This window comes from Primulina tabacum, chromosome 2 (genome assembly GCF_025594145.1).
Source record: "Primulina tabacum isolate GXHZ01 chromosome 2, ASM2559414v2, whole genome shotgun sequence".
In the NCBI taxonomy this organism is placed as follows: Eukaryota; Viridiplantae; Streptophyta; class Magnoliopsida; order Lamiales; family Gesneriaceae; genus Primulina; species Primulina tabacum.
This window is the reverse complement of record NC_134551.1, coordinates 26274866-26302070: the sequence shown is the minus strand read 5'-3', so window position 1 is coordinate 26302070 and position 27205 is coordinate 26274866. Positions and strand designations below refer to the sequence as shown.

At 38.6% G+C, this 27205-nt stretch overlaps 1 protein-coding gene across 1 annotated transcript; it reads right to left on the bottom strand.

Annotated features, from left to right (window-relative positions):
• Positions 1–2146: 2146 nt before the first annotated feature.
• Positions 2147–3490, bottom strand: LOC142537603 (uncharacterized). The gene has a single exon (XM_075643107.1). It carries the CDS (start codon positions 3488–3490, stop codon positions 2147–2149), a length of 1344 nt encoding a protein of 447 aa, XP_075499222.1.
• Positions 3491–27205: the final 23715 nt, after the last annotated feature.

Below are 27205 nucleotides of genomic sequence, written 5' to 3'. Positions count from 1 at the left end.
TATAAATATCCGCTTATTCACTCCATTTTCCACCACACCACTTCACAACACTTAAAATTTTAGTCTTAAACTATTTTAGTTTAGATTTAGGGTAAATTTTTTCGTTTCAATTTTTGTTAATTTTTAAGTGTTAGTTAAGATCATAAATATTGTTAGCATAGTCTAATTGTAATTTTTTTAAAGATTTATTAAATTAGTAAAAGTAATTATTTTTATTTTACTGAAAAACATAGCGACGAAAATCTTGAAAAACCGTCAGTAAAATTAGGGACAGACTTTATGGTAAACCCTCGTCAATTTTAGCAAAGATATGTTAAACCGTCGCTAATTAGCGATGATTTGATATGAATTTTCATCACTAAATTTAGCGACGGTATAATCCGTCGCTAATCGTCGCAAATAATAGAAACGACAACAGATTTTATCCGTTGTGGTTGAACGCACTTTCAACAATACCATCAGTTACAGCAGTTGTAAATTACCTACGACAACGGATTTTTATGCCGGTATTGTTGTAGTGTCAGTTGGATATTATCTCTATCATCTCAAATAGACAAAGGTGTTTGTTTCTAGGAATGCAACTTTTTTGGAAAAGTAATTTCTATTAGATAGAAAAGAGGAGGTGATAGAACTCGAAGAGGTTCGGGAGACACCCACAACTGTAGAACCACTACAAAAAAAGGCCATAGACAACGGTGAAAAACCGTTGTCGTAGGTTCTTTAAAACCGTTGTTAAAGGCCCTGTGGTTAAAGGGTGCGCTCGAAGACAATGGTGAAAAACCGTTGTCGTAGACGTTTAAAGACAACGGTGAAAAACCGTTGTCATAGGTCTTGTAAAACCGTTGTTAAAGGTCATGTGGTTAAATGGTGCGCTTAAAGACAAGGGTAAAAAACCGTTGTCGTAGACGTCTAAAGACAACAGTGAAAAACAATTGTCGTAGAACTGAAAAACGTTGTTAAAGGTCCTAGGTTCGCTCAAAGACAACAGTGAAAAACCGTTGTCATTGATGCGTAAAGAAAACGGTGATAAAACGTTGTCGTAGCTCTTAAAAACCATTGTCTTATAGCAACGACAACAGTTTTTAACCATTGTATTTTATCGCATTCGACACCAGTTTGTCAATGTTTTTAAACCGATGTCTTTCGCTGCCATATACAACAGTTTTACAACATTTTAAATCTGTTGTCTTTGGATTTGATTTACATCATTTTAAAACTTTTTTCTTATATATATAATCATTTTACCAAACCGTTGTATATTATATTTAAACCATAAATTATTTAATTAATTAAAAAAATTGGGTGTGAAATATATATCAATTAACCCTTATATAAAATCAATTCAAACATCAACATATATACTTGATCAAACACTACATGCATGAATTACTACAGAAATATGTCATTCATAGACTTGTAATCTACCAAACCAACAATTAAAAAAAGTATGTAACCATATTCCAAAAACTTAGTCAAGTTCACAAAAATAAAAATACCCTACAACCAAGACTTGCACAAATCAACTCCAAAATATCTTATGTAGCTTGTTGGAATGAATTTCTCTGCTCGTGCATCTTCCAAAACATCATTACAGTGCATGTGAAAATAAATACCACATAATTTTAATCATTGTTAATTTTCAACACATACACAACTTAGCATTAAAACCATTAACATATAGAACAAATCATGTATAAAAAATAAAAAAGTATTGTTAGAAGACATTAAGCCATGAATTGAGAACAATATGCAATAGATAAGTTTGTAAAAAATCACTACAACTACTTAAATGTTATGAAAATCCAAAACAGTTTCTAATGACAATTAATTACCAAAAGTAATGGTTGGATTAAAATCTGCAACAAAAAATGGTTTAAAATACTTTAAAACGGACCTCAGGGCCTAGAAAATTTTTGGCATAACCTCCCCACAAATAGGATATACTAAAAAACATAAAAACACACAACAACAATATATATTCGAAATAAATTTAAATACGACCATACACCACTCCTATCACCTACACAGCCAGAGCATACATCGCACCTATCACCTATAATTATCGCATTCTTTCAACATATCCCGAAAGCAATGAAGAGATCCACATGTCATTAACCAACAAACGTGCAACAAAAAAAATCACATGTCAATCCAATATCATTTGTATTCTTGATCCACATGTCATGAGCCAACAAATGTGCAAAATGACTATTTCTGAAACAGCCCGTAAACATGTTAAAACAGCTCTAAGAGAGAAAATTTCTTCTCGATATCCTTTCACAACACATTCTGACATGTTCCCATATGCAGGAAAAACATTGATTGTCCATAGTAGAACAGATCTAAGAGAGAAACTTTCTTCTCGATATGCATCATATGCTTCAACACCTTTATCCCATAAGCATTTTAAGTCGTCAATAAGAGGTGCTAAGTAAACATCAATAACATTACCCGGCTGTCTAGGACCAGATATCAACAAACTGAGCATCACAAATTTTCTCTTCATACACAACCATGGTGAAAGATTGTATGTGATAATTAAAACAGGCCAACAACTATAGGCAGAACTCATCAAACTATGAGGATTGATCCCGTCTGCTGATATAGCCAACCTAAGATTTTTTGGCTCATAAGCAAAATCTGGCCACATGCGATCAACTAATTTCCAAGAGGGCGAATCAGCTGGATGACGCAAGTATCCATCACGAATTCTTTTATTAGTATGCCAAGTTAACTCCTTGGATATCGCCTTATTCCGAAACATTCTTTGAAATCTTGGAATAGATGGGAAATACCACAAGACCTTTGCAGGAATTCCTTCCTTTACCTTCGATTTGTTGCCCAACTTCCACCTTGACGTCCTGCAACTAGGGCAATTTGCAAATTCTTCGTACTCCTTCCGGTATAAGATACAATCATTAGGACAAGCAGGAATTTTCACATATTCCATCCCTAATGCGATTAAGCTTTTCTTTGCATCATACAAAGATGAAGGCAATTCATTGTGATCTGGAAGCATTTCTCCAAACAGAATAAGTAGATCAGCGAAACTTTTATCACTCCAACTATATTTTGCCTTCAAGTTAAATAATTTCACAACTGCAGATAACTTTGTGAATTTAGCACATCCAGGATATAAAGGTTTATCTGCATCTTCAAGTAGCTTATTGAATTGGCTTGGATTCTCAGCATAACTTTCATATACACAATGCACCATATCTAAATGTTCCTCGCTAAATGATTTGTGTTCATCTTGTCCTACTCGATCATCATCATTCATTGAGTTCCCTTTCGTAGATATTTCCCCATGCCATATCCATGTATGATATGTCAAATCCATACCATTACAATACAAATGTGCCCTGATAGTTTCAACATTTTTCTTCCTTAGATTACCACATCTTGCACATGGACAAGGTATTGCATCAGAATGGATAGCATTTTTTAGTGCAAACTGCAAGAAAGACTCTACTCGAAACATCAGATTCATGTGATAGCCTATCTTTTGACATCCATTCCTTGTCCATGTGCAAGATGTGGTAATCTAAGGAAGAAAAATGTTGAAACTATCAGGGCACACTTGTATTGTGACTCTACTCGAAACATCAGATTCATGTGATAGCCTATCTTTTGACATCCATTCCTTGTCCATTCTTGGTACAACTACTCAGCTAACAATGAGCCCAACCCCTTCAAAACAATTTTAAATAATATAAAAAAATCTTTTATTGATAGCCTATCTTTTTAATATATATACACACACATGTATACATAAAGAGAATTTTGTTAAAAACACCAAAAAATGTTTTAAACTTTATATTTATATTATATAAGTTGGTTAATGGTTGAATTCATGTAGCTAATTCTTACCCAAATTAGGCTAGTAAGACTCCTGCGAACTTCCCAGATCACCATACACCTAAAGGCGCTGGAAGTAGTTCACATTCCTGCAAGACCAGCAACAGATACATTTTCTCGCAATCGTAAAACATTCTCATGAACAAATCCAGTAGATTTCAGCACTTTATAAAAGCCTGTTCTGAATAACAAAGGAAAAAAATGAGGTTATAAACCGAGGTGATGCTGGTATCATTTTGCCTTTTCATCTTAGTCTCCTTTTGTAGTGATTGCATTTCTAATAAGAAAATACATCAAATATAATCCCTAAATTTGTATAAATTTTTTGTTTTAAAAATAAAACATTTCAGATAAAATATTTTTTAATAATCTCGTCAATGCTTGATTTTCTTTTTTTGAAAATATTGCATAATAAATTTTGAATAACATAAATTGTGATTAACGAAGACCTTACGTAGTGCAAAATGAGAAGGGCCACTAATTATCCATCAAAAATATATTTTTGGCACCTTTTATTTCACTTCAATCTTACATGTCTAAAATTTAATTTAAAAAATCTTATAAGCTTGCTGCTAAAACAAGATAATCTAGCAACTTCTTACAAATCCTCGTATTTTTTTCTTAAATGGAAGGTCTATCACACAGACTAATTAAGGTGCTAACTTTCACACTAATACGCTCTGCATCTAATCTACATTACACAAAAGAACCACATTAATCATTTCTACTTCAAATACAAATAATTTTCTTTCAATGACAAGCAACAACCACAAATAAAATAAGGTGTACCGATGACAAGATTTGTACTAACTTTACTTTAAGAAGTAAAAAGAAAATCACACACAGGTTCCCAACCATTTAATACTTTCAAGGAGGAACATAATTGATAATAAAATCAAGCATCATCACTGAATTGAGAAGATCCTAGAAGATGGACAATGTAGCTACTTAATTTCCATTAGGCCTTTCCTTTACTTCTAAATCGTAATACAGCTAAAAACTAAAAGTGAAAACAAAAGGGTTCCGCAATCATCCAATTCTCAGCGCATTACATTATAAAACTCCAAAATTAACAGAAGCTAATTTTTCTTATAATAAAACTGTAAAGAATAATCGAGTAATCAACGAAGGTATGCCGGGATCTTAATGCGAATAAAGAGCATACTCATAACATAAGAAATCACAACAAAAGCAACTCCAGCTGACGCGCGTGACACCTTCACACTCTTCGCCCTGTTCTTATACAGTGCCATATCTAGCAGCTACTTAAAACTCCTATAATACATCTCAAACAACCTCAAATGACCAAAATAATCGAGTGAAATTCTTACCCAAATGGATTACAAATCACGCGCAGAATAGGACTAAGATTCACTACCTTTCCTTGCTCAAAACTTCCGATTACCGTTTCAATCAAGGTCGACCGGACCTGTGCTACCTTCGTCGGTCCTCAGTGTCGGCGAACGGACGGGCGGTGGCTTTGATTTGGCTGGGGAAAAAGGAGGGCGACGGGGTTTGGTGTGTGTGTTGTCGCGACTTCTCGACTTTAATTAAGTGTAAAGTGTGTGATGCTAGAAGTACTGTGTGGGGGATAAGTTGGGATTTTGGTTTTTTTAACAACAGTTTTTTAAACACTGTTGTTAAAAGATTTAGAGTGTTGCATTGAAAGTTATTTTTTTAGTAATATGACAACGGTTTTTTTAAACCGTTGTCTTATGCCCTAAAAATGTACATAGATAACGCTTTTATAAACCGTTGTAGTAGATACTAAAAATACCGTTGTCTTTCACTGACGTATATAGACAACGGTTTTAAGGTTTTTAAAACCGTTGTCTTAGATACATAAAAACGCACTCATAGACAACGGAAAATCCGCTCATAGACAACGATTTTTAAACCGTTGTAGTAACCCATAAAGGACAGGGGTTTTAACAAAAACCGTTGTCTATAGCTAAATAAAAAACCATTACAACTACAACGTTTTTGAAAACCGTTTTCTTTGCACCCAAAAAGCACGCCCATAGACAACGGTTTTATAATGGCATGAATATTCATGTTTGAAAATTTGCGAAAAAATTAAAAATTTTCTTTTTAAAATAATTAAAATGCCTCATTCACAAAGTAAATTGATGAATCAAGTTCAATGTTTAAAAATAGCAGCAAAAGAATTTATTTTTCGCAAAATAACAAGTTAAAGTATCCAACAACTGATAAAAATGTTTGAGCATAAAAAAAATGGCAAGTTCTGTAAATGAGGTCCTCGGGTGCCACTACTGCCGACTCAAGCTAGCTCACTGGTCCCCGCCCTCGGCCCCGACATCATCAGTACCTACAACAATCAAGTCTAGTGAGCCTAAAGACTCGGCATGCATATATCGTAAATAACGAGTAAATAATATAGTAAAATTTGCATGGGATAAAAATATCATGTCATGAGGCATAATGTGAAAATAACTTGTCATTAGCAATTATAATAGGTGCATAACTGAACTGAAAATCATAGTGAAAATGTTTGCTCCTTGGAGCCCTGTACTGAAATAGCATGTAATAATTTTCTGTTGAGATTATGGTCTACGCAAGTGGCCCCTGCACTAAACTGAACTGACCGGTAACTGGCGACCGGGTTTAGTAATGTTTGTCTGATCAGACTAATGCCATAGTATACTGGGTGAAACTGAACTGAACTGAACTAACCGGTAATTGACGACCGGATAATACAATACTCCCATGATAGTGAAATGGCCACAAGCAATATCGCATAAATCTCAAAAATGAATATTTTCTATGCACGTAATATAATTAAATGGCATAATGAAATATCATGTATTATTTTACCACATGGATTGGATCGTTCATAGGCTCGCTGCGACTTAAATCTAACATGAAAAATATGCAAATGATTTTCTTGACAAAACTTTGTAATTGAATCCAAAAATGAGACAATTACGCCCAATGACTCCGTATTTAATCATGACTCCGTGCCGACCCGAACAAACACCAAACCATCATTTAGTCATGATTAAAATACACTTAAAATGATAAAATAATGCTCCAAAATGATAAGGGCCGAAATTTTGGTGAATGGAGGCCAAAACATGAAACGCTCTTTCGAGAGTCAATTTGGCACATCGCACCGCAATTTCTCGTACGACTCCAAAAATGACCCGAATCACGAACGGCCAAAAGCATGACCTTCCTTACTTGATGAGGCACTGTCCAGTCCAAGGCCATAGGCTAAAAGCGAACCAAGGACTCAAACGAGCCTCCGAACCGAAGCACCAAGTTGCTGCCAGAAAATTCCAGCAACTGCACTTGCGCTTGCATTGCTTCGTTTGCGAGACGATTGGTCATTGGGGCTTGAACCACCGACCAGAGTCTCTTCCCAACATCCTAAGGAGTGGCTTGAACCATGGCTAAGGGCCCTAGGCCAACCACAATCCAATCCAACACCTAGGACAACACCAAGCTTCAACCAAGAACACAAAAATCTGTACGGTGATGTTTCTGAAATTTTGTTTTGTTGCTGTCATGCATCATACCAGTGGCCATATGGTTGGCCATGGCTTGATCTAGATATCATGGGGTATTGTATGAACCGTGGCTAAGGGCTAAAGAGCCAACCAAGATCCACACCAACACCCAAAACCGAGAGGACACATGCAGAATATAAAAGGGTCGAAGGGGCTGTTCTTGTTGTTTGATTTAAAAACCGATTCCACCATGGACCAAGCCTCGAAAGGGCGACTTGATCACATCTTAGACATTCCAAGGAGAGGTTATAATCATGGCTATAGCCCTTAGGGCAGCCAAGATCAGATCCATTTCCTTTTGACATCAAACAAGAAAATCGAATGCAATTGGGACATGTTTGGGGAGTTGCTGTCATTTCGATTTACAGCAAGCATGGGGGCTGAACTAATGGATCAACGTGGTCATAATCCATCCTAGAACATGTCTAGATGTAGCCTTGGGATCCTGTAATCGAATCATCCACCTGTACTCACAAAAACAAGAAAACCTTGAAGCATGTAAGAAGAACAAAATTCTGCACTTCATTTTCGAAAATGGTATGAAAAGATTTCGGTTTTTGAGCTTAAATAAATCATGATTATGATGTTTCAAAATACTACTATGGCTTGATTGAAGAGTTAAAAAAATATAAGCATGCCTGGTTTCGTTTTGAAAAGAAAACGAACGAAACGCAACGACGCGGCGCGGAGGAGACGGAGCGTTCTTCCTTCCTTGTTTTCTTTCTCGGTTTTCTCTCCTAATTCTTGCTATGATGCTCACGTTTTTTTCACTCTGAAATGCTCTCAATTTCGGTCATGGGGGAGGGGAGGTTATGGTTAGGAGAGTGAGGGAGATCCAATAATAAAGGGATACAAATGGTATGACCAAGTCTCCCTCTTTTGAATTTTGAATTGGTTGATATCAAATGATTTTTTGGAGGGATAAATGAATGGGGTGTGGCCGATTTCTCATGCTAATCTAGACTAGGATAATGTTCTAATATTAATTAATTAAGGGTGAAAAGATTACCATGCTAAGGAGTGACAAGGAAATGGTCAAAGGGTGAGTAGGCATAGAATTGTTGTCTCACTAAGGGGTGGCCGAAATTTATTCAATAAATGGAAGGAAAATATTGTTTGGTTAGTAAATTTTTAAACCTTAAGAGCCTTACCTATCCTTTAAATAATTTAGTGAATTAACACTTCAGTTAAGGAACCTAAATGAACTTATTTCCTACTCACCTCAAGTTACTAAAATAATTCCTTAAACCTCATTTTTAACTTAAATCAACTTACTAGCTAGCTAAAATAAACTCTGGGAATGATTTCTTAAATCTTAAATTTTATCTCAAAACTCCAACTCCAGTCCGGCCTCACTGAATTAACTGAAAAGATAAAAATTAAAATACTGCATAAAATAATTAACTTTAAAGAAAAGCATTTAAATACTCATGCAATAAAATCATTTTAATTTAAAATACTAAAATTATGCATGGCTTATACGTAGTCTAATTTACGGGTTCTACAACCCTTCCCCCTTTAAAAGAAATTTTGTCCTCGAAATTAAAACTTGCTGAATAACTCGGGATAACGACTCCTCATCTCTTGCTCAAATTCCCACGTAGCTTCCTCCTCTGAATGGTTGAGCCATTTGACCTTCACTCGCTTAACCAGCTTGTTCCGAAGCTTCTTCTCCTGTCTGTCTAAGATCTGCACTGGTCTCTTCTCATAAGATAGGTTCGGAGTAAGCTGCAACGGCTCAAAATTCAAGACATGCGAAGGATTCGCCATATACTTTCTCATCATAGAGACGTGGAACACATTGTGTACTCCGGCCAGATTCGGCGGAAGAGCCACACGATAAGCTAGCGTCCCAACTCTGTCAAGGATCTCAAATGGTCCAATAAATCTCGGACTGAGCTTTCCTTTCTTCCCGAACCGCATGACACCCTTCATAGGTGCTACCTTCCCAAGGACATGGTTGCCAACGGCAAACTCTAAATCTCTCCTCCGCTGATCTGCATAACTCTTCTGTCGACTCTGAGCAGTCCTCATCCTATCCCGGATCTTGACTACTACATCGGCAGTCTGCTGAATAATCTCTGGACCCAACTCTGCTCTCTCTCCTACTTCATCCCAATGAATAAGAGATCTACACTTACGGCCATACAATGCTTCATACGGAGCCATACATATAGACGACTGAAAACTGTTGTTATAGGTGAACTCTACTAATGGCAAGTTCGACTCCCAACTCCCTGAGAAATCCATCACACAAGCACGGAGAAGATCCTCCAAGATCTGAATAACTCGCTCTGACTGCCCATCTGTCTGCGGATAGAAGGCTGTGCTAAACAGCAACTTCGTACCCATAGTCGAATGCAAACTCTTCCAAAATGAGGAAGTGAATCTGGGATCTCTGTCAGATACGATAGAAACTGGAATACCATGAAGTCGGACTATCTCCCGGATATACAACTCTGCATACTGAATCATGGTGAAAGTCATCTTAATAGGCAAGAAGTGCACTGATTTGGTAAGACGATCTACAATCACTCAGATAGCATTTGATCCTCTGACTGACTTCGGCAATCCGGTCAGGAAGTAAATGGTAACATTCTCCCACTTCCACTCGGGTATAGGAAGAGGCTTGAGCAAACCTGCTGGTCTCTGATGCTCCGCCTTCACTAACTGGCAAGTCAGACACTCGGATACAAATCGTCTGATGTCTTTCTTCATCCCTGGCCACCAATACAATGACTGCAGATCTTTGTACATCTTCGTACTCCTTGGATGAATAGAGTACGGCGACATGTGGGCCTCTGATAAAATATCTGCTCGGATAGAACCACTGCTGGAAACCCACATCCTGTCTCGGTATCTCACAATACCGTCGCTAACCGAATACAAGACACTGCCCTTGTCCTCATCTCTCTGCTTCCACTTTGCTAACTGCTCATCTGCTGACTGACCACTGCGAATACGGTCAAGAAGAGAGGACTGAATAATCAAGGTAGATAGACGGGGAACTCTACCTTGAGGATATGACTCTAGATCAAACCTCTGCATCTCAGTCTGAAAAGGTCTCTGAATCGTCAAATGAGCCATCACTGCGACTTTTTCTGCTCAATGCATCCGCAACTACATTAGCTTTACCCGGGTGGTAGCTAATGTCACAGTCATAATCTTTCATAAGCTCCAACCAACGCCTCTGACGCATGTTCAGCTCCTTCTGCATAAAGAAATACTTGAGGCTCTTGTGCTCGGTAAAGATCTGGCACTTCTCCCCATACAAATAATGCCTCCAAATCTTCAGGGCAAATACTAGGGCAGCAAACTCTAGATCGTGGGTAGGGTAGTTCTTCTCATGGACTTTCAACTGTCGAGAAGCATACGCTATCACCTTCCCATGCTGCATCAATACTGCGCCCAAACCGAGCTTCGAAGCATCGATATAGAAAACAAAATCTCCGGGCCCTAACGGCATGGCCAAAACTGGTGCTGAGATAAGAGCTTGCTTCAAAGTATCGAAGCTCTTCTGACACTCCTCGCTCCTCACAAATTTAGCATTCTTCTTTGGCAATGATGTGAGTGGAACGGCAATAGAGGAGAATCCCTTAATGAACTTTCGATAATATCCTGCTAGCCCAAGAAAACTGCGGATCTCTGATGCATTCTCTTCGGCACAACCCAATCTCTGACTGCTGCAACTTTCGATGGGTCTACCTCAATACCACTTCTAGAAACAATGTGGCCTAAGAACGCCACCTTCTCTAACCAAAATTCGCACTTACTGAACTTTGCGAATAACTTGTGCTTCTGCAAGGTCTACAGCACTGTGGTCAGATGTCTGCTGTGATCCTCCTTATTCTTCGAGTAGACGAGAATGTCGTCTATGAATACTATCACAAACTGGTCAAGATACGGCTGAAATACGCGATTCATGAGATCCATGAAGGTTGCTGGCGCATTCGTCAGACCGAACGGCATCACAAGGAAATCATAGTGGCCATAACGAGTCCTGAAGGCAGTCTTGGAAACATCAGCATCTCTCACCCTCAATTGGTGATAACCGGAACGCAGATCTATCTTGGAGAATATCGAAGCTCCCTGCAACTGGTCAAACAAATCCTCGATCCTCGGGAGTGGGTACTTGTTCTTCACTGTGACCCTGTTCAACTCCCGGTAATCAATGCAAAGCCTCATAGAGCCATCCTTCTTCTTCACAAATAAGATTGGCGCGCCCCATGGTGAAAAACTCGGGTGAATGAACTCCTTATCTAAAAGTTCCTGAATCTGCTTCTTAAGCTCTGCTATCTCTGTCGGTGCTAGTCGGTACGGTGCTTTGGAGATCAGGACCGTACCTGGCATAAGCTCAATAGAAAACTCCACCTCTCTCTCGGGTAGCATACCAGAGACGTCTTCCGGAAAAACGTCTAGAAAATCACTGACAACTGGGACATCTGAAGCTGACTGACTGGGTGCCTCGGGGACAGATATAAAAGTTGCTAAAAACGCTCGACACCCTCTATGCATGAGCTTCCTAGCCTTGACATAAGGAATAATGCGCGGTAAGGGAAAGTACCTGTCCAGATCGAATAAGAACTGCGTCATTCCAGGCGGTCGGACTAGAACAGATCTCCGCTGGAAGTCAATCAAAACTCTGTTCCGCAATAGCCAGTCCATCCCTAGGATGATGTCAAACTCTGGCATCGGAAACACGATCAAATCCGCATGAATAAGGTTGCCATGGAGCTCAAGATCTATGTCTCGGATCACATTGGTAGCTGCTATCTCCTCACCAAAAGGCAATACTACTGAATAGGCTACAAGTAGCCCAACGGTCTTGACCTTGAGGAAATTAGCAAAGACCTCCGAAATAAATGAGTGAGTGGCCCCTGAATCTATCAAGGCCTTTGTAGCGGAACGAAATATAAATATTCTCCCTGAAAGATCGGAACTCTAAGTTGAACCCAATAATCACAAGAACTAACTTATAGACATGCAAAGGTAAAAGTTCTTCTAACTTAAATTTCCCGAAAATAATACTGAGTAGAGCATGCAATCCTATCGCAATTCTAAGTTCAAGATCTCAATCCCGATTCCAAAAACATTAAATCCCAAATGTAAATTTAAAGTTTAAATGTACCTGTCATGAGCATCGTATCTAGGTTTGTCTCCCTAGCATGGAGAGCAAACACTGTGCCTTGGGTAGGCAGATTCCTCTGAGGGCACTGCAGAAGTAAGTGGTCTGGACTACCACACTTGTAACACTTTCCTGAGCCAAACATAGATGCTCCAGGATGGCGGCGTGAGCACCTAGGGCAAACTGGGTGCTTTAAAGTCCTCGGGGCTGGGCGTCCCCGCTGCTGCTGCTGCTGCTGACCCCTGTTTCTAGGCGGCCCGTGAAAAAGCCTCTTGTTCTGCTGCTGATGCTGCTGAGGAGGAGGGTGGTGTGGTACCTGGACTGGGCGCTTGCCCTGGCAGTCTCTCTCAATATCACGCTGATCCTGCTCTACGGCTAGAGCTTTGGAGACAGCGACCTCATAAGTAGTAGGGTCAGACACCCTAACATCACGGCGCAAGATCGGCCGTAGACCCACCAAGAAATGCATCAACTTGGCTCAAGCATCGTTCGCGATCAGGGGCACAAAATGACAACCCCTCTCAAATTTACGGATGAACGCCGTAACAGTCAGATCTCCCTGCCTCAGGCTCATGAATTCAGTGGTCAACCTGGTGCGCACTTCCTCAGTGAAATATTTGGAGTAGAATACCTTCATGAAACGCGCCCAACTCAGTGTAGCCAAGTTCAGGGCTACTGATGCTCCTTCCCACCATAAGCGGGCATCTCCTCCGAATAAGTAGGTGGCACATCGGACTCTATCTGCATCTCCAAGCTCCATGAACTCGAAGATAACCTCGAGGGACTTGATCCAGCCCTCGGAAATCATGGGGTTCGTCGTCCCTAAAAACTCCTTAGGACGCATCTTCATGAATCTCTCGTAGACAGTCTCGGGCCCTGTCGGCCTGGTCGCCACAGCATGGTTCCCCGCAAACTGTGCGAAGAACTGAGTCATCCCACCTAGCATCTGGGCCCTCATGTCAGGTGGAGAGGGTGGTCGATGTGGTAAGTCTCTCTCCTGACTCTGCTCCTCCCTGTCCTCTTGGCGAGGCTCCTCATTTCTAGTGCGCTCGAGAATGCGTCTAGGGGGCATATTGTTCCATACATAACCCATGTGTAACCAACATGCATAATTCCATAATTTATTTAAATTTAAATACCGAACAATAAAATAAATCTGGAAGTAAAATATTTCATGAAAACATGCTGTCAAATAATTCATGCTTTGAATAAAATGCGTAAATGTAAAACTTACAGACCGAAGACGTGACTTCATGAGCTTCTCGTGGTCAGTAGTAGCACAACCCTTTACAGAACCTGGCTCTGATACCAGCTATAATGGCCCGAAAATTCATGTTTGAAAATTTGCGAAAAAATTAAAAAATTTCTTTTTAAAATAATTAAAATGCCTCATTCACAAAGTAAATTGATGAATCAAGTTCAATGTTTACAAATAGCAGCGAAAGAATTTATTTTTCGCAAAATAACAAGTTAAAGTATCCAACAACTGATAAAAATGTTTGAGCATAAAAAAAATGGCAAGTGCTGTAAATGAGGTCCTCGGGTGCCACTACTGCCGACCCAAGCTAGCTCACTGGTCCCCGCCCTCGGCCCCGACATCATCAGTACCTACAACAATCAAGTCTAGTGAGCCTAAAGACTCGGCATGCATATATCGTAAATAACGAGTAAATAATATAGTAAAATTTGCATGGGATAAAAATATCATGTCATGAGGCATAATGTGAAAATAACTTGTCATGAGCAATTATAATACGTGCATAACTGAACCGAAAATCATAGTGAAAATGTTTGCTCCTTGGAGCCCTGTACTGAAATAGCATGTAATAATTTTATGTTGAGATTATGGTCTACGCAAGTGGCCCCTACACTGAACTGAACTGACCGGTAACTGGCGACCGGACTGGTAACTGGCGACCGGGTTTACTATTGTTTGTCTGATCAGACTAATGCCACAATATACTGGGTGCAACTGAACTGAACTGAAATGACCGGTAACTGGCGACCGGATAATAAAATGCTCCCATGATAGTGAAATGGCCATAAACAATATCGCATAAATCTCAAAAATGAATATTTTCTATGCAAGTAATATAATTAAATGGCATAATGAAATATTCTGTATTATTTTACCACATAGATTGGATCATTCCCAGGCTCGTTGCGACTTAAATCTAACATGAAAAATATGCAAATGATTTTCTTGACAAAACTTTGTAATTAAATCCAAAAACGAGACAATTACGCCCAACGACTCCGTATTTAATCATGACTCCGTGCCGACCCGAACCAACACCAAACCATCATTTAGTCATGATTAAAATACACTTTAAATGATGAAATATTGCTCCAAAAATGATAAGGGACGAAATTTTGGTGAATGGAGGCCAAAATATGAAACGCTCTTTCGAGAGTAAATTTGGCACATCGCACCGCAATTTCTTGTACGACTTCAAAAATGATCCGAATCACAAACGGCCAAAAACATGACCTTACTAACTTGATGAGGCACTTTCCAGTCCAAGGCCATAGGCTAAAAGCCAACCAAGAACTCAAACGAGCCTCCGAACCGAAGCACCAAGTTGCTGCCAGAAAATTCCAGCAACTGCACTTGCGCTTGCATTGCTTCGTTTGCGAGACAATTTGTCATTGGGGCTTGAACCACTGACTAGAGTCTCTTCCCAACATTCTAAGGGGTGGCTTGAACCATGACTAAGGGCCCTAGGCCAACCACAATCCAATCCAACACCTAGGACAACACCAAGCTTCAACCGAGAACACAAAAATCTGTACGGTGATGTTTCTGAAATTTTGTTTTGTTGCTGTCATGCATCATACCAATGGTCTTATGGTTGGCCATGGCTTGATCTAGACATCATGGGGTATGGTATGAACCATGGCTAAGGGCTAAAGAGCCAACCAAGATCCACACCAACACCCAAAACTGAGAGGACACATGCAGAATTTAGAAGGGTCGAAGGGGCTATTCTTGTTGTTTGATTTATAAACTGATTCCACCATGGACCAAGCCTCAAAAGGGCGACTTTATCACGTCTTAGACATCCCAAGGAGAGGTTCTAATCATGGTTATAGTGAAAGGGATCGATTTTAGGTGCCCGAATGCGCAACGGAAGGTACAAAATTTTCGGTTTTTGCAAGAGAAAAATCGAGCACCTTAGTACTAGTGTGTAACATATACTAAACACATTTGTCATACATAGGGTATTAAAAAAATTATACCTATCAACCTCTTGAGGTTGATGATGGCTCCAACTAAGGTGTAAACACCTTAGCTCTTGATGGGATGACAAATCTACAAGCCTCCTTCTTTCTCCAAAATTTGGCCCACCACCAACTAGCTAGAACCCTTCTTATTTTGCACTAGAAAAATAAGAAGATTTTTCAAAGAGAAGAGATCAATTCCTCAACAACTTGAAGAACAAAACGAGAGAAAAATTGGAAGGTAGAACTCCTCAATATTTCGTCCATTGTGATTTTTTATGGGAGAGAGGATTGAGTTGTCTAGGTTGTGGGAAAAGTAGAAACACCTTTTTGCATGCCATGTAATTTTTTAATCAAAAAGTAATCCATAACTCTTCACCTCCCAAGCATGCAAAACTTAGTGGGCTTGTAACATTTACAAAGGGCCCATGGACTTTTTAATTTAATTGTCTCAAACATATTTGAGCTCAATTAAACTTTACTTGATTTTACTCAAGCCCACTAGTTAAATAATTATTTCCGATTGGGCTCTACAAGGCCCAATATTATTTAATTAATTCAACACTTGAATTAATTTAATTATTTGGACTCTACTAGGCCCACTAGTGTTTAATTAATTCAACACTTGAATTAATTTAATTTAGACCATAATAATGTTTATGAAAATCACAATTTTCAAATACATTATTCACTTGGCCTACTTTTAATTTAGGAACACATTCATAAATTAAAAGTTACATTTCTCTCATATAAGTCATACTTCTATTTTTCCTTACGCTTATAAACTCATTTATAAGTCGTTCAACACATTGAACTATTTTAACTTCTCAACGGGATCTAGAAAGTTAGCACTTGTGTGGCCCTCAATGGTTCATTGATACAACTAGCCGTGGGTTCACATCTCCATGCGATTCGGACTAAACATGTCCTTATATGAGCATACCCCAATTGCTCCATTCTTACTTATCAACTTCTTGATAACAAGAACATCAGAACTCAAGTCTGATAGTACCCAATCAATCATGTTAAACGCCTAACAGCATCGCTTATATGATTCCCTAGGTATCAAATGATAGTGCCTGCAAGAACCATTCAATTATGGTTAGCGTACAGTACGGTCCCTTCAACTCATATATCCCGACCGATTCGACAACCATTGGTTTATCGAGAGTTGTCAATGAATCGATACTATGTGTCATGTCGTAGTTGCATCGATGGTGTAATCTATGAAACCCCTTTCATAATTACCACCATACTCTGATCAGAGATTTCAACCTACATACACATGAGAACACATAGGATATCCATACACGAAGGTAAGCGGTGAATCCCCGACTACAATGCATCGACTCCTATATGTTTCGACAGAACACCCAACCTTGCCAATTGATGACCCCATGAGAGTCGGTAAACAAGTCAAAGTGTAATTCTAGCACATAGAGTCTCAATGTTGTCCTGGGTCCTAAGGACTAATGATGCACAACCATAAACTAGGAATTTTCCACTCGATAAGTGAGAACCACTTGGAAAGTCCTTTATGGAGGGTTGTTCAGTGCACTCTACCAGGAGCACCTATCTGCATGCTCGGACATCACAATGTCCCCTACCAATGAAACATGGTACTCACATCGCAGATACTAGTCTCGAACTCGAGTGGCCTATATCCTTCTTAGCGGCGGCTGAATCAACTAGGAACTGTTTAGAATATACAGTATTCCAAATATGATTTTCATGATACTCATCATATGAGCATCTCATATTCTTTCTACTATTTGTATATTCAAGGGCTTTATCTATGCAACTAGCATGGGTATTCAGATAAAGATGTGCCAATAATAATTTCAAATATTATTAAAATAAAGATTGTTTATACATAGAGTTTCATTGTGAACACTCGGCCAACACTTGGCTCGACGGGCACCTACTCTAACAATCTCCCACTTGCACTGCCAACTACCCATATGCTTCAAACCCATCAATTCGCGATGCTACTCGAATAATGGTCCAGGTAAAGGCTTAGTTAGTGGATCAGCAACATTATCTGCGGAGCCGACTTTGTCAATCGAGACATCTCCTCTTTCCACAATCTCTCGGAGGATGTGATACTTTCTCAATACATGTTTGGACTTCTTATGAGACCTTGGCTCCTTTGCTTGAGCTATAGCTCCCGTGTTGTCACACAACACCGAGACAGGAGCAACTTCCATAGGAACGACGTCCAACTCTTGGACGAAATTCCTTATCCAAACAGCCTCCTTTGCTGCATCTGATGCAGCAATATATTCGGCCTCAGTGGTGGAATCCGCTGTACTGTCTTGCTTGGAACTCTTCCAAGAGACAGCAACACCATTGAGCATGAATACGAACCTAGAGGTTGACTTCGAGTCATCGATATCTCTTTGGAAGCTAGAGTCAGTATAGCCTTCCAATTTCAGTACCCCACCCCCATAGACCAAGAACAATTCATTGGTCCTTCTCAAATACTTGAGGATGCCTTTCACAGCTTTCAAATGTGGAAGACCGGGGTTCGATTGATATCTACTCACTACACTTAATGCGAAAGCCACGTCAGGACGTGTAGATATAATCCCATACATGATGCTACCAATCACAGATGCATATGGAATGCGTGTCATCGCCGCTATCTCTGCATCAGTCTTGGGAGACATAGACTTGGATAGGGACACGCCATGACACATTGGTAGATGTCCTCTCTTGGACTCATCCATCGAGAACCTCTTCACGATGGTATCAATGTATGTGGACTGGGTGAGACCAAGTAATCTTCTTGATCTATCTCTATAGATCTGTATTCCCAATACAAAAGATGCTTCACCCAATTCCTGCATCGAGAACTTACTCGCTAACCATATCTTAGTTGGTTGCAACATTCCTACATCATTCCCAATGAGTAGAATGTCATCAACATACAGCACCAGGAATGTCACAACACTCCCACTGACCTTCTCATACACACAGGGTTCCTCAGGATTCTTAGTAAAACCAAACTCTTTGATTGTACTATCGAATCTAAGGTTCCAACTCCTAGATGCTTGCTTTATACCATAAATAAATCTCTGAAGTTTGCATACCATATGCTCATTTCCGACAGATGTAAACCCTTCGGGTTGAGACATGTAAATCTCTTCCTTAATATCCCCATTAAGAAAGGCTGTCTTGACATCCATCTACCATATCTCATAGTTATACCATGCAGCTATGGTTAGCAAATTCCTTATGGACTCGAACATTGCAACTGGAGAAAAGGTTTCCTCAAAGTCAACTCCTTGTCTTTGAGTATATCCTTTTGCCACCAATCGTACCTTGAAGGTCAATGCCTTCCCATCCGCCCCAAGTTTCCTCTTGTAAATCCATTTACACCCTATGGGAACAATTCTCTCAGGTGGATCCACGAGATTCCACACTTGGTTCGAATGCATGGAATTCATCTCAGATTCCATCGCTTCAAGCCACTTGGATGAATCGGCATCAGATAACGCTTCCTTGAAGGTCCTTGGATCACATCCATGGTTAGGCTCATCATGGCCCTCTTCAAGAAGCAGATCATACCTCATAGGTGGTCTCGAGACTCTCTCGGATCTTCTAGGAGCTTGTTTCTCCTCTCTTGGCTCTTCGGGTGTGGGTTCTATAACGGTGAGTGTCTCTCGAACCTCTTCGAGTTCTATCATCTCCCCTTTTCTATCCAATAGAAATTTCTTTTCCAAAAAGGTTACATTCCTAGAAACAAACACCTTTGTTTCTTTGGGATGATAGAAGTAATATCCAACAGAATTCTTTGGATATCCCACAAAGTAACATAAAATGGATCGACTATCCAATTTATCTCCCACTACCTGCTTCACATAAGCAAGGCACCCTTTTATTCTAAGATAAGAATATTTGGGAGGCATACCCATCCATATCTCATATGGTGTCTGTCTTTGAATGGACATTTAGTGGAATATCTTTCAATTTTAAGTTATAGAGATCGTTTTCAAGTTCACCAGTACCAATCAAACATTCATTCCTGTAAATGTTGCAAACATCTTTGCTAAATAAACAAGAATATCCATTTTTATCAGCATAGAAATGGAAACAATGTTTTTCACAAAATTAGTTAAAAAAAAACATCTCATAAAATTAACTTAAAACTATTGTTCTACAATAAGTAAACATCTTCAACAGCCTTGGCAGCAACTCTTGCTCCATTGCCCATCCTCAAGAAGGTCACACCTTCCCTAAACTTCCTACATCTTCCCATCACCTATAAATCATTACAGAAATGTGAGCCACAACCGGTATCTAATACGCAAGAAGTAGAGTTAATTGAAATGTTTACTTCAATTTAGAACATACAGTTTCCAGAACTCTTCTAGGCAAGATATTCCCTGCAGTTACGACTCCAATGTCCAGGCTTCTTGCATTGATGACAGATGTCAACAGTCTTGTCAGCCTTCACTGGTGTGGCTGCCACAACGGGACCCGGAGTCTGCCTCTCCAAGGGCACATTCTTCTTGGGACGTTGGAAAGAACGCTTCTTTCCTTCCCAGGTGGACCGGTCTTCGTACCAGATGAAGAGCCCACAAAAAGAACCGGCTTCTCTTTCTTGATAGTGGACTCAAAATTCACAAGCATATTCACCAACTCCTCAAGGGTCGGCTCCATCTTGTTCATGTTGAAGTTCACCACAAAAGGATCAAATGAGCTAGGCAATGACAATAGCAACACGTCGGTGGTCAGCTCCGAAGGCAATATCAAATCCATGCCAACGAGCTTGTCCACGAGCCCAATCATCTTCAGGCCATGCTCATGGACCGAGGCCCCATCTCGCATGCGCATAGTGATCAGCTCCTTGATGATAGCATGCATATGAATGTCAGCAGCATTCTTTGCATCCTCAAAACGCCTCTGCAGCTCATCATTCATAGAAGCCTGCATATAACACCTGGCCTTCAAGTCTTGGTCACACCAATCCTTGTAGGTCTACAATTCCTCAAGAGTGCAGCTAGTCGGAGCCTCAACAAGGGGCGACTCAGTCAGTGTATATGCAACCTTTTCCGAGTTCAAGACGATCTTTAGGTTTCTTAGCCAAGTGAGGTAATTAGGTCCGGTTAATACGTGTTTGTCGAGTATTGTAGATAGCGGATTGCGAATCGAAGACATTGTCAATAAATTGTACTGAAAAGTAAACAGATAAATGTTAATAACTATTTTAAAATATTTAGTAAGATATAAAGTATGGACTTTTACTTTATAAATTTTCGCTCCTACTATTTTGACATTTTCACTACCCTCTAGTGAAAACGGAAAACTCCTTTCCTCAGTAGGTACGTAAGGTCCAATTAGCGAATTATGATCCCGAATAATATCAGCCAATCATAATACCTAAAAGGTAGTTTCCAATTGCATCACCATGCAACCCTTTACGTAAACTTTTGTCTCACGTTTGATTAGAACCCAATAATATGACGTCGTTCATCTTCACGTGTCGAGCCTTACCCATCGATGTTGAACCTTAATGGATGGTCTCCATGAGTTAATATGAGCCGAAATCATGGGAGTTCCACGTAGTTCACATCACCATGTCAATGGATGTCACAGCTTTCCGGCACCCAGGGCCCCCCCAATAATATGAGCCGAGCCCCGAGCACGGGTAGCATTCATCATGCACCCATTGTCGATGGAAGACATGAAAATTATAAACAAATTTATAATTCCCCTATTCGGGCTTGATATTAATTTTGAATCTTATTCAAAATGAGGGTTTTTTAATTTTGAAAGGTCTCATCATTAATTTTATTTAAAAGCTCGCCATGTTTGATCGTATGTTTGCCGGATTCATGCAACTTTGTTATTATCATAATAATAACGCACATACTCATTATTTATAACATATCATGCATATATTATAAACAGTAAACAAACAAGGATGATCAATCGCCCCAATACTAATGACCCGTGTGAGCTAAACACGGGCCTAGGTCCAATCCTAGGGAAATGCATGGGATGCAAATGTAACTATTACATTAGCTTCCAATATTTACATGTCTTCGTCTTCATAATCATCACGGCCACCATCTTCCAATCTTGATCATCCACTATACTAATATTTACAAATAAATATCGATGGCAAATAGGGATACATCTCATGGGGGTGGGAACGAGCCATAAACCAAGCCCACTTTAAATTTTATAATTATTACAATCATTCAACACAAAATATCCCAGCATACACCTAGCAAATTGGGATTGGGCTTTTGATCATCCTTCATGTATAATATCACATATCATACACCATCAATTAATTATCACAATAATTAATTGATCCAATATTATATATCTTGAACCAATCACTAACCGCCACGATTATAAACTAAATTAACAAAGTATACAAACACCTTTGTCTACTTTCCAATTAATTTATTTATAACTGAATTTCTTGTAAATCACAATTTACTATAAATAATTAAAGTCCAAATTCAATTATTTATTTTATGAGAAAATATTTGCAACTTTTGTAATTTTTAACTTAAGGGCCCAAAAAACTCATTTTTCACCAAAAACATTTTGGCCCATTTAAAATTCACAAATATGTTAGCCATCCAATGGCCCAACAACTCAAGGCCCATGACACTTTGATATTTCAAAACACCTTTTGAAAACCCTAGTCGTCATCGCCGTCGCCGGAGCTCCATCGCCGGATTCTGGCCAACAACAAATTTTTTTTTTTTATTTTTAAAGGGGGTGTTCGGGCAGCCCCTCAGGCTGCCCTTGCTTCCCGAAATGGGCAGCCCCACGGGCAGCTTGAGCTGCCCGAAATGGGCAGCAACAAGCTGCCCGAATTTTCCCCAAAATTCAGCCTTGCTTTTGTTGCAAAAATATTTCTCATGCGGTTAGAAATCGATCTCAATATAATATTATGTATATGCTACAAAAACTAGTACCCTTAGCTCATGATGCCACTTGAAAGGGATTGATTTTAGGTGCCCGAATGAGCAACGGAAAGTACAAAATTTTCGGTTTTTGCAAGAGAAAAATCGAGCACCTTAGTACTAGTGTGTAACATATACTAAACACCTTTGTCATACATAGGGTATTAAAAAAATTATACCTATCAACCTCTTGAGGTTGATGATGGCTCCAACTAAGGTGTAAACACCTTAGCTCTTGATGGGATGACAAATCTACAAGCCTCCACATTTCTCCAAAATTAGGCCCACCACCAACTAGCTAGAACCCTTCTTATTTTGCACTAGAAAAATAAGAAGATTTTTCAAAGAGAAGAGATCAATTCCTCAACAACTTGAAGAACAAAACGAGAGAAAAATTGGAAGGTAGAACTCCTCAATATTTCGTCCATTGTGATTTTTTATGGGAGAGAGGATTGAGTTGTCTAGGTTGTGGGAAAAGTAGAAACACCTTTTTGCATGACATGCAATTTTTTAATCAAAAAGTAATCCATAACTCTTCACCTCCCAAGCATGCAAAATCTATTGGGCTTGTAACATTTACAAAGGGCCCATGGACTTTTTAATTTAATTGTCTCAAACATATTTGAGCCCAATTAAACTTTACTTGATTTTACTCAAGCCCACTAGTTAAATAATTATTTCCGATTGGGCCCTACAAGGCCCAATATTATTTAATTAATTCAACACTTGAATTAATTTAATTATTTGTACTCTACTAGGCCCACTAGTATTTAATTAATTCAACACTTGAATTAATTTAATTTAGTCCATAATAATGTTTATGAAAATCACAATTTTCAAATACATTATTCACTTGGCCTACTTTTAATTTAGGAACACATTCATAAATTAAAAGTTACATTTCTCTCATAGAAGTCATACTTCTATTTTTCCTTACGCTTATAAACTCATTTATAAGTCGTTCAACACATTGAACTATTTTAACTTCTCAACGGGATCTAGAAAGTTAGCACTTCTGTGGCCCTCAATGGTTCATTGATACAACTAACCGTGGGTTCACATCTCCATGCGATTCGGACTAAACATGTCTTTCTATGAGCAAACCACAATTGCTCCATTCTTACTCAACTCCTTGATGACAAGAACGTCAGAACTCAAGTCTGATAGTACCCAACCAATCATGTTAAACGCCTAGCAGCATCGCTTACATGATTTCCTAGGTATCAAATGATAGTGCCTGCAAGAACCATTCAATTATGGTTAACGTACAGTACGGTCCCTTCAACTCATATATCCCAACCGATTCGACAACCATTGGTTTATCGAGAGTTGTTAATGAATCGATACTATGTATCATGTCGTAGTTGCATCGATGGTGTAATCTATGAAACCCCTTTCATAATTACCATCATACTCTGATAAGAGATTTCAACCTACATACACATAAGAACACATAGGATATCCATACCCGAAGTTAAGCGGTGAATCTCCGACTACAATGCATCGACTCCTATATGTTTCGACAGAACACCCAACCTTGCCACCTGATGACCCCATGAGAGTCGGTAAACAATTCAAAGTATAATTCTAGCACATAGAGTCTCAATGTTGTCCCGGGTCATAAGGACTAATGGTGTACAACCATAAACTAGGACTTTTCCACTCGATAAGTGAGAACCACTTGGAAAGTTCTTTATGGAGGGTTGTTCATTGCACTCTACCAGGAGCACTTATCTGCATGTTCGTACATCACAATGTCCCCTACTAATGAAACATGGTACTCACATCGCAGATACTAGTCCCGAACTCGAGCATCCTATATCCTTTTTAGCGGCGGCTGAATCGACTAGGAACTGTTTAGAATATACAGTATTCCAAATATGATTTTCATGATACTTATCATATGAGCATCTCATATTCTTTCTACTATTTGTATATTAAAGGGCTTTATCTATGCAACTAGCATGGGTATTCAGATAAAGATGTGCCAATAATAATTTCAAATATTATTAAAATAAAGATTGTTTATACATAGAGTTTCATTGTGAACACTCGGCCAACACTTGGCTCGATGGGCACCTACTCTAACATATAGCCCTTAGGGCAGCCAAGATCAGATCCATTTCCTTTTGACTTCAAACAAGAAAATCGAATGCAATTGGGACATGTTTGGGGAGTTGCTGTCATTTCGATTTCCAACAAGCATGGGGACTGAACTAATGGATCAACGTGGTCCTAATCCATCCTAGAACATGTCTAGATGTAGCATTGGGAGCCTGGAATCAAACCATCCACCTGTACTCACAAAAACAAGTAAACCGTGAAGCATGTAAGAAGAACAAAATTCTGCACTTCATTTTCGAAAATGGTATGAAAAGATTTCGGTTTTTGAGCTTAAATAAATCATGATTATGATGTTTCAAAATACTACTATGGCTTGATTGAAGAGTTAAAAAAATATAAACATGTCTGGTTTCGTTTTGAAAAGAAAATGAACGAAACGCAACGACGCGGCGCGGAGGAGACGGAGCGTTCTTCCTTCCTTGTTTTCTTTCTCGGTTTTCTCTCCTAATTCTTTCTATGATGCTCACGTTTTTTTCACTCTGAAATGCTCTCAATCTCGGTCATGGGGGACGGGAGGTGATGGTTAGGAGAGTGAGGGAGATCCAATAATAAAGGGATACAAATGGTATGACCAAGTCTCCCTCTTTTGAATTTTGAATTGGTTGATATCAAATGATTTTTTGGAGGGATAAATGAATGGGGTGTGGCCGATTTCTCATGCTAATCTAGACTAGGATAATGTTCTAATATTAATTAATTAAGGGTGAAAAGATTATCATGCTAAGGAGTGACAAGGAAATGGTCAAAAGGTGAGTAGGCATAGAATTGTTGTCTCACTAAGGGGTGGCCGAAATTTATTCAATAAATGGAAGGAAAATATTGTTTGGTTAGTAAATTTTTAAACCTTAAGAGCCTTACCTATCCTTTAAATAATTTAGTGAATTAACACCTCAATTAAGGAACCTAAATGAACTTATTTCCTACTCACCTCAAGTTACTAAAATAATTCCTTAAACCTCTTTTTTAACTTAAATCAACTTACTAGCTAGCTAAAATAAACTCTGGGAATGATTTCTTAAATCTTAAATTTTATCTCAAAACTCCAACTCCAGTCCGGCCTCACTGAATTAACTGAAAAGATAAAAATTAAACTACTGCATAAAATAATTAACTTTACGTATAAGCCATGCATAGTTGCTACTATTTAAATTAAAAAAATGAATATTTTATATAAATATGAAGTGTTTGAATTATTTTAATAATTTTAAGTCATGATTATTTATTTTAAAGATAGATGTTTACGCGAGACCGGACCGGAGTTTGGAGATTAGAGATAAGATTAATAATAAGAAAATATTCCTAAATTTAATGTAAGTCAAGGAATAATTTAATTTAAAGAAAAAGAATGTTTTAGGATTTATTAAATTAATTAGAGCTTAGTTACTAAATGAATTCTTTAGGTTAATATTTAATTAAAGATTAAATAAAATATGTAAACAAATGGGGGTGAATTAATAAAGGTCAAATATATTCAAAAAATTTAAATATAGCATTTAAACATTTAAATTTGAGGTCATGTATGCTATGCTAGATTTTATCCTAAATGGAATTGTTAATTCACTAGAAAATATAATGGGGGGTATTAAACCTTAATCATTTAAAATATGAGACTAAAACAATATTATACCATGTCAAAAAGTAGTAATAAGTTTCGGTCAAGCCATTTTGAAGGTGTGATAACTCCTCATTCAAGCCACCTCAATGGCCTTTAAAATGAATAAACTGCCTCACCTTTAATTCAATAGCTATTAGTAAATTCAAATATTATAATTCACATAATTTCCTTCAACTAATTACCTAGTAAACCAACGAGAACATGCAGCAAAAAAAAGCGTAAATCAACGGCAGCAAAGGAAATGAGAAGCCATTTCAAACCATCCCACTTGTTGACTTTTAACTCTCAAACTAAAGGCATATAATGACACCTTTAACACCCCTTGAACATTCACCTACATCACCTACATTTCCTATACCCTTATCTTCGAAATTAGCAGGAAACCAGAAGCTTAGGATCGTGAATTCAGCAGCAGAAACAAAGAAAGAAATCTAACTTCGTTCTGTCGCGTCGTATTGTCGTTTTCATTTGTTTTTCTTCAAAACAAATTCCAGGCATGTATATGTTGTTTCTTTTCTCTTCAATCAAGTCCTATAGATATTTTAAAACATTATATGTTCAAGATTCATGAGGCAAAACAAAATTTGACAGCAACAATTTCGAAAAAATAAAATCTGCACAGGTTCTCTCCATTGGCTTATGTCTTTGTTTGAGATGTTTCTTGTGGTTTCAGGATGTGGTTCGTTTCCAGGCAACCAAGGCTGCTTCTAGGCATAATTTAGAATGTGTTATAGTGTTTTTTGTTCAATTGTTTCGGTCCATACACTCAAGAACAAAGAAATGACAGCAAGTTCTTCAT

Bases quoted from the DNA above. Each gene is read 5' to 3' on its own strand.
- LOC142537603 (XM_075643107.1), bottom strand. From the start codon at position 3,490: ATGAATCTGATGTTTCGAGTAGAGTCTTTCTTGCAGTTTGCACTAAAA.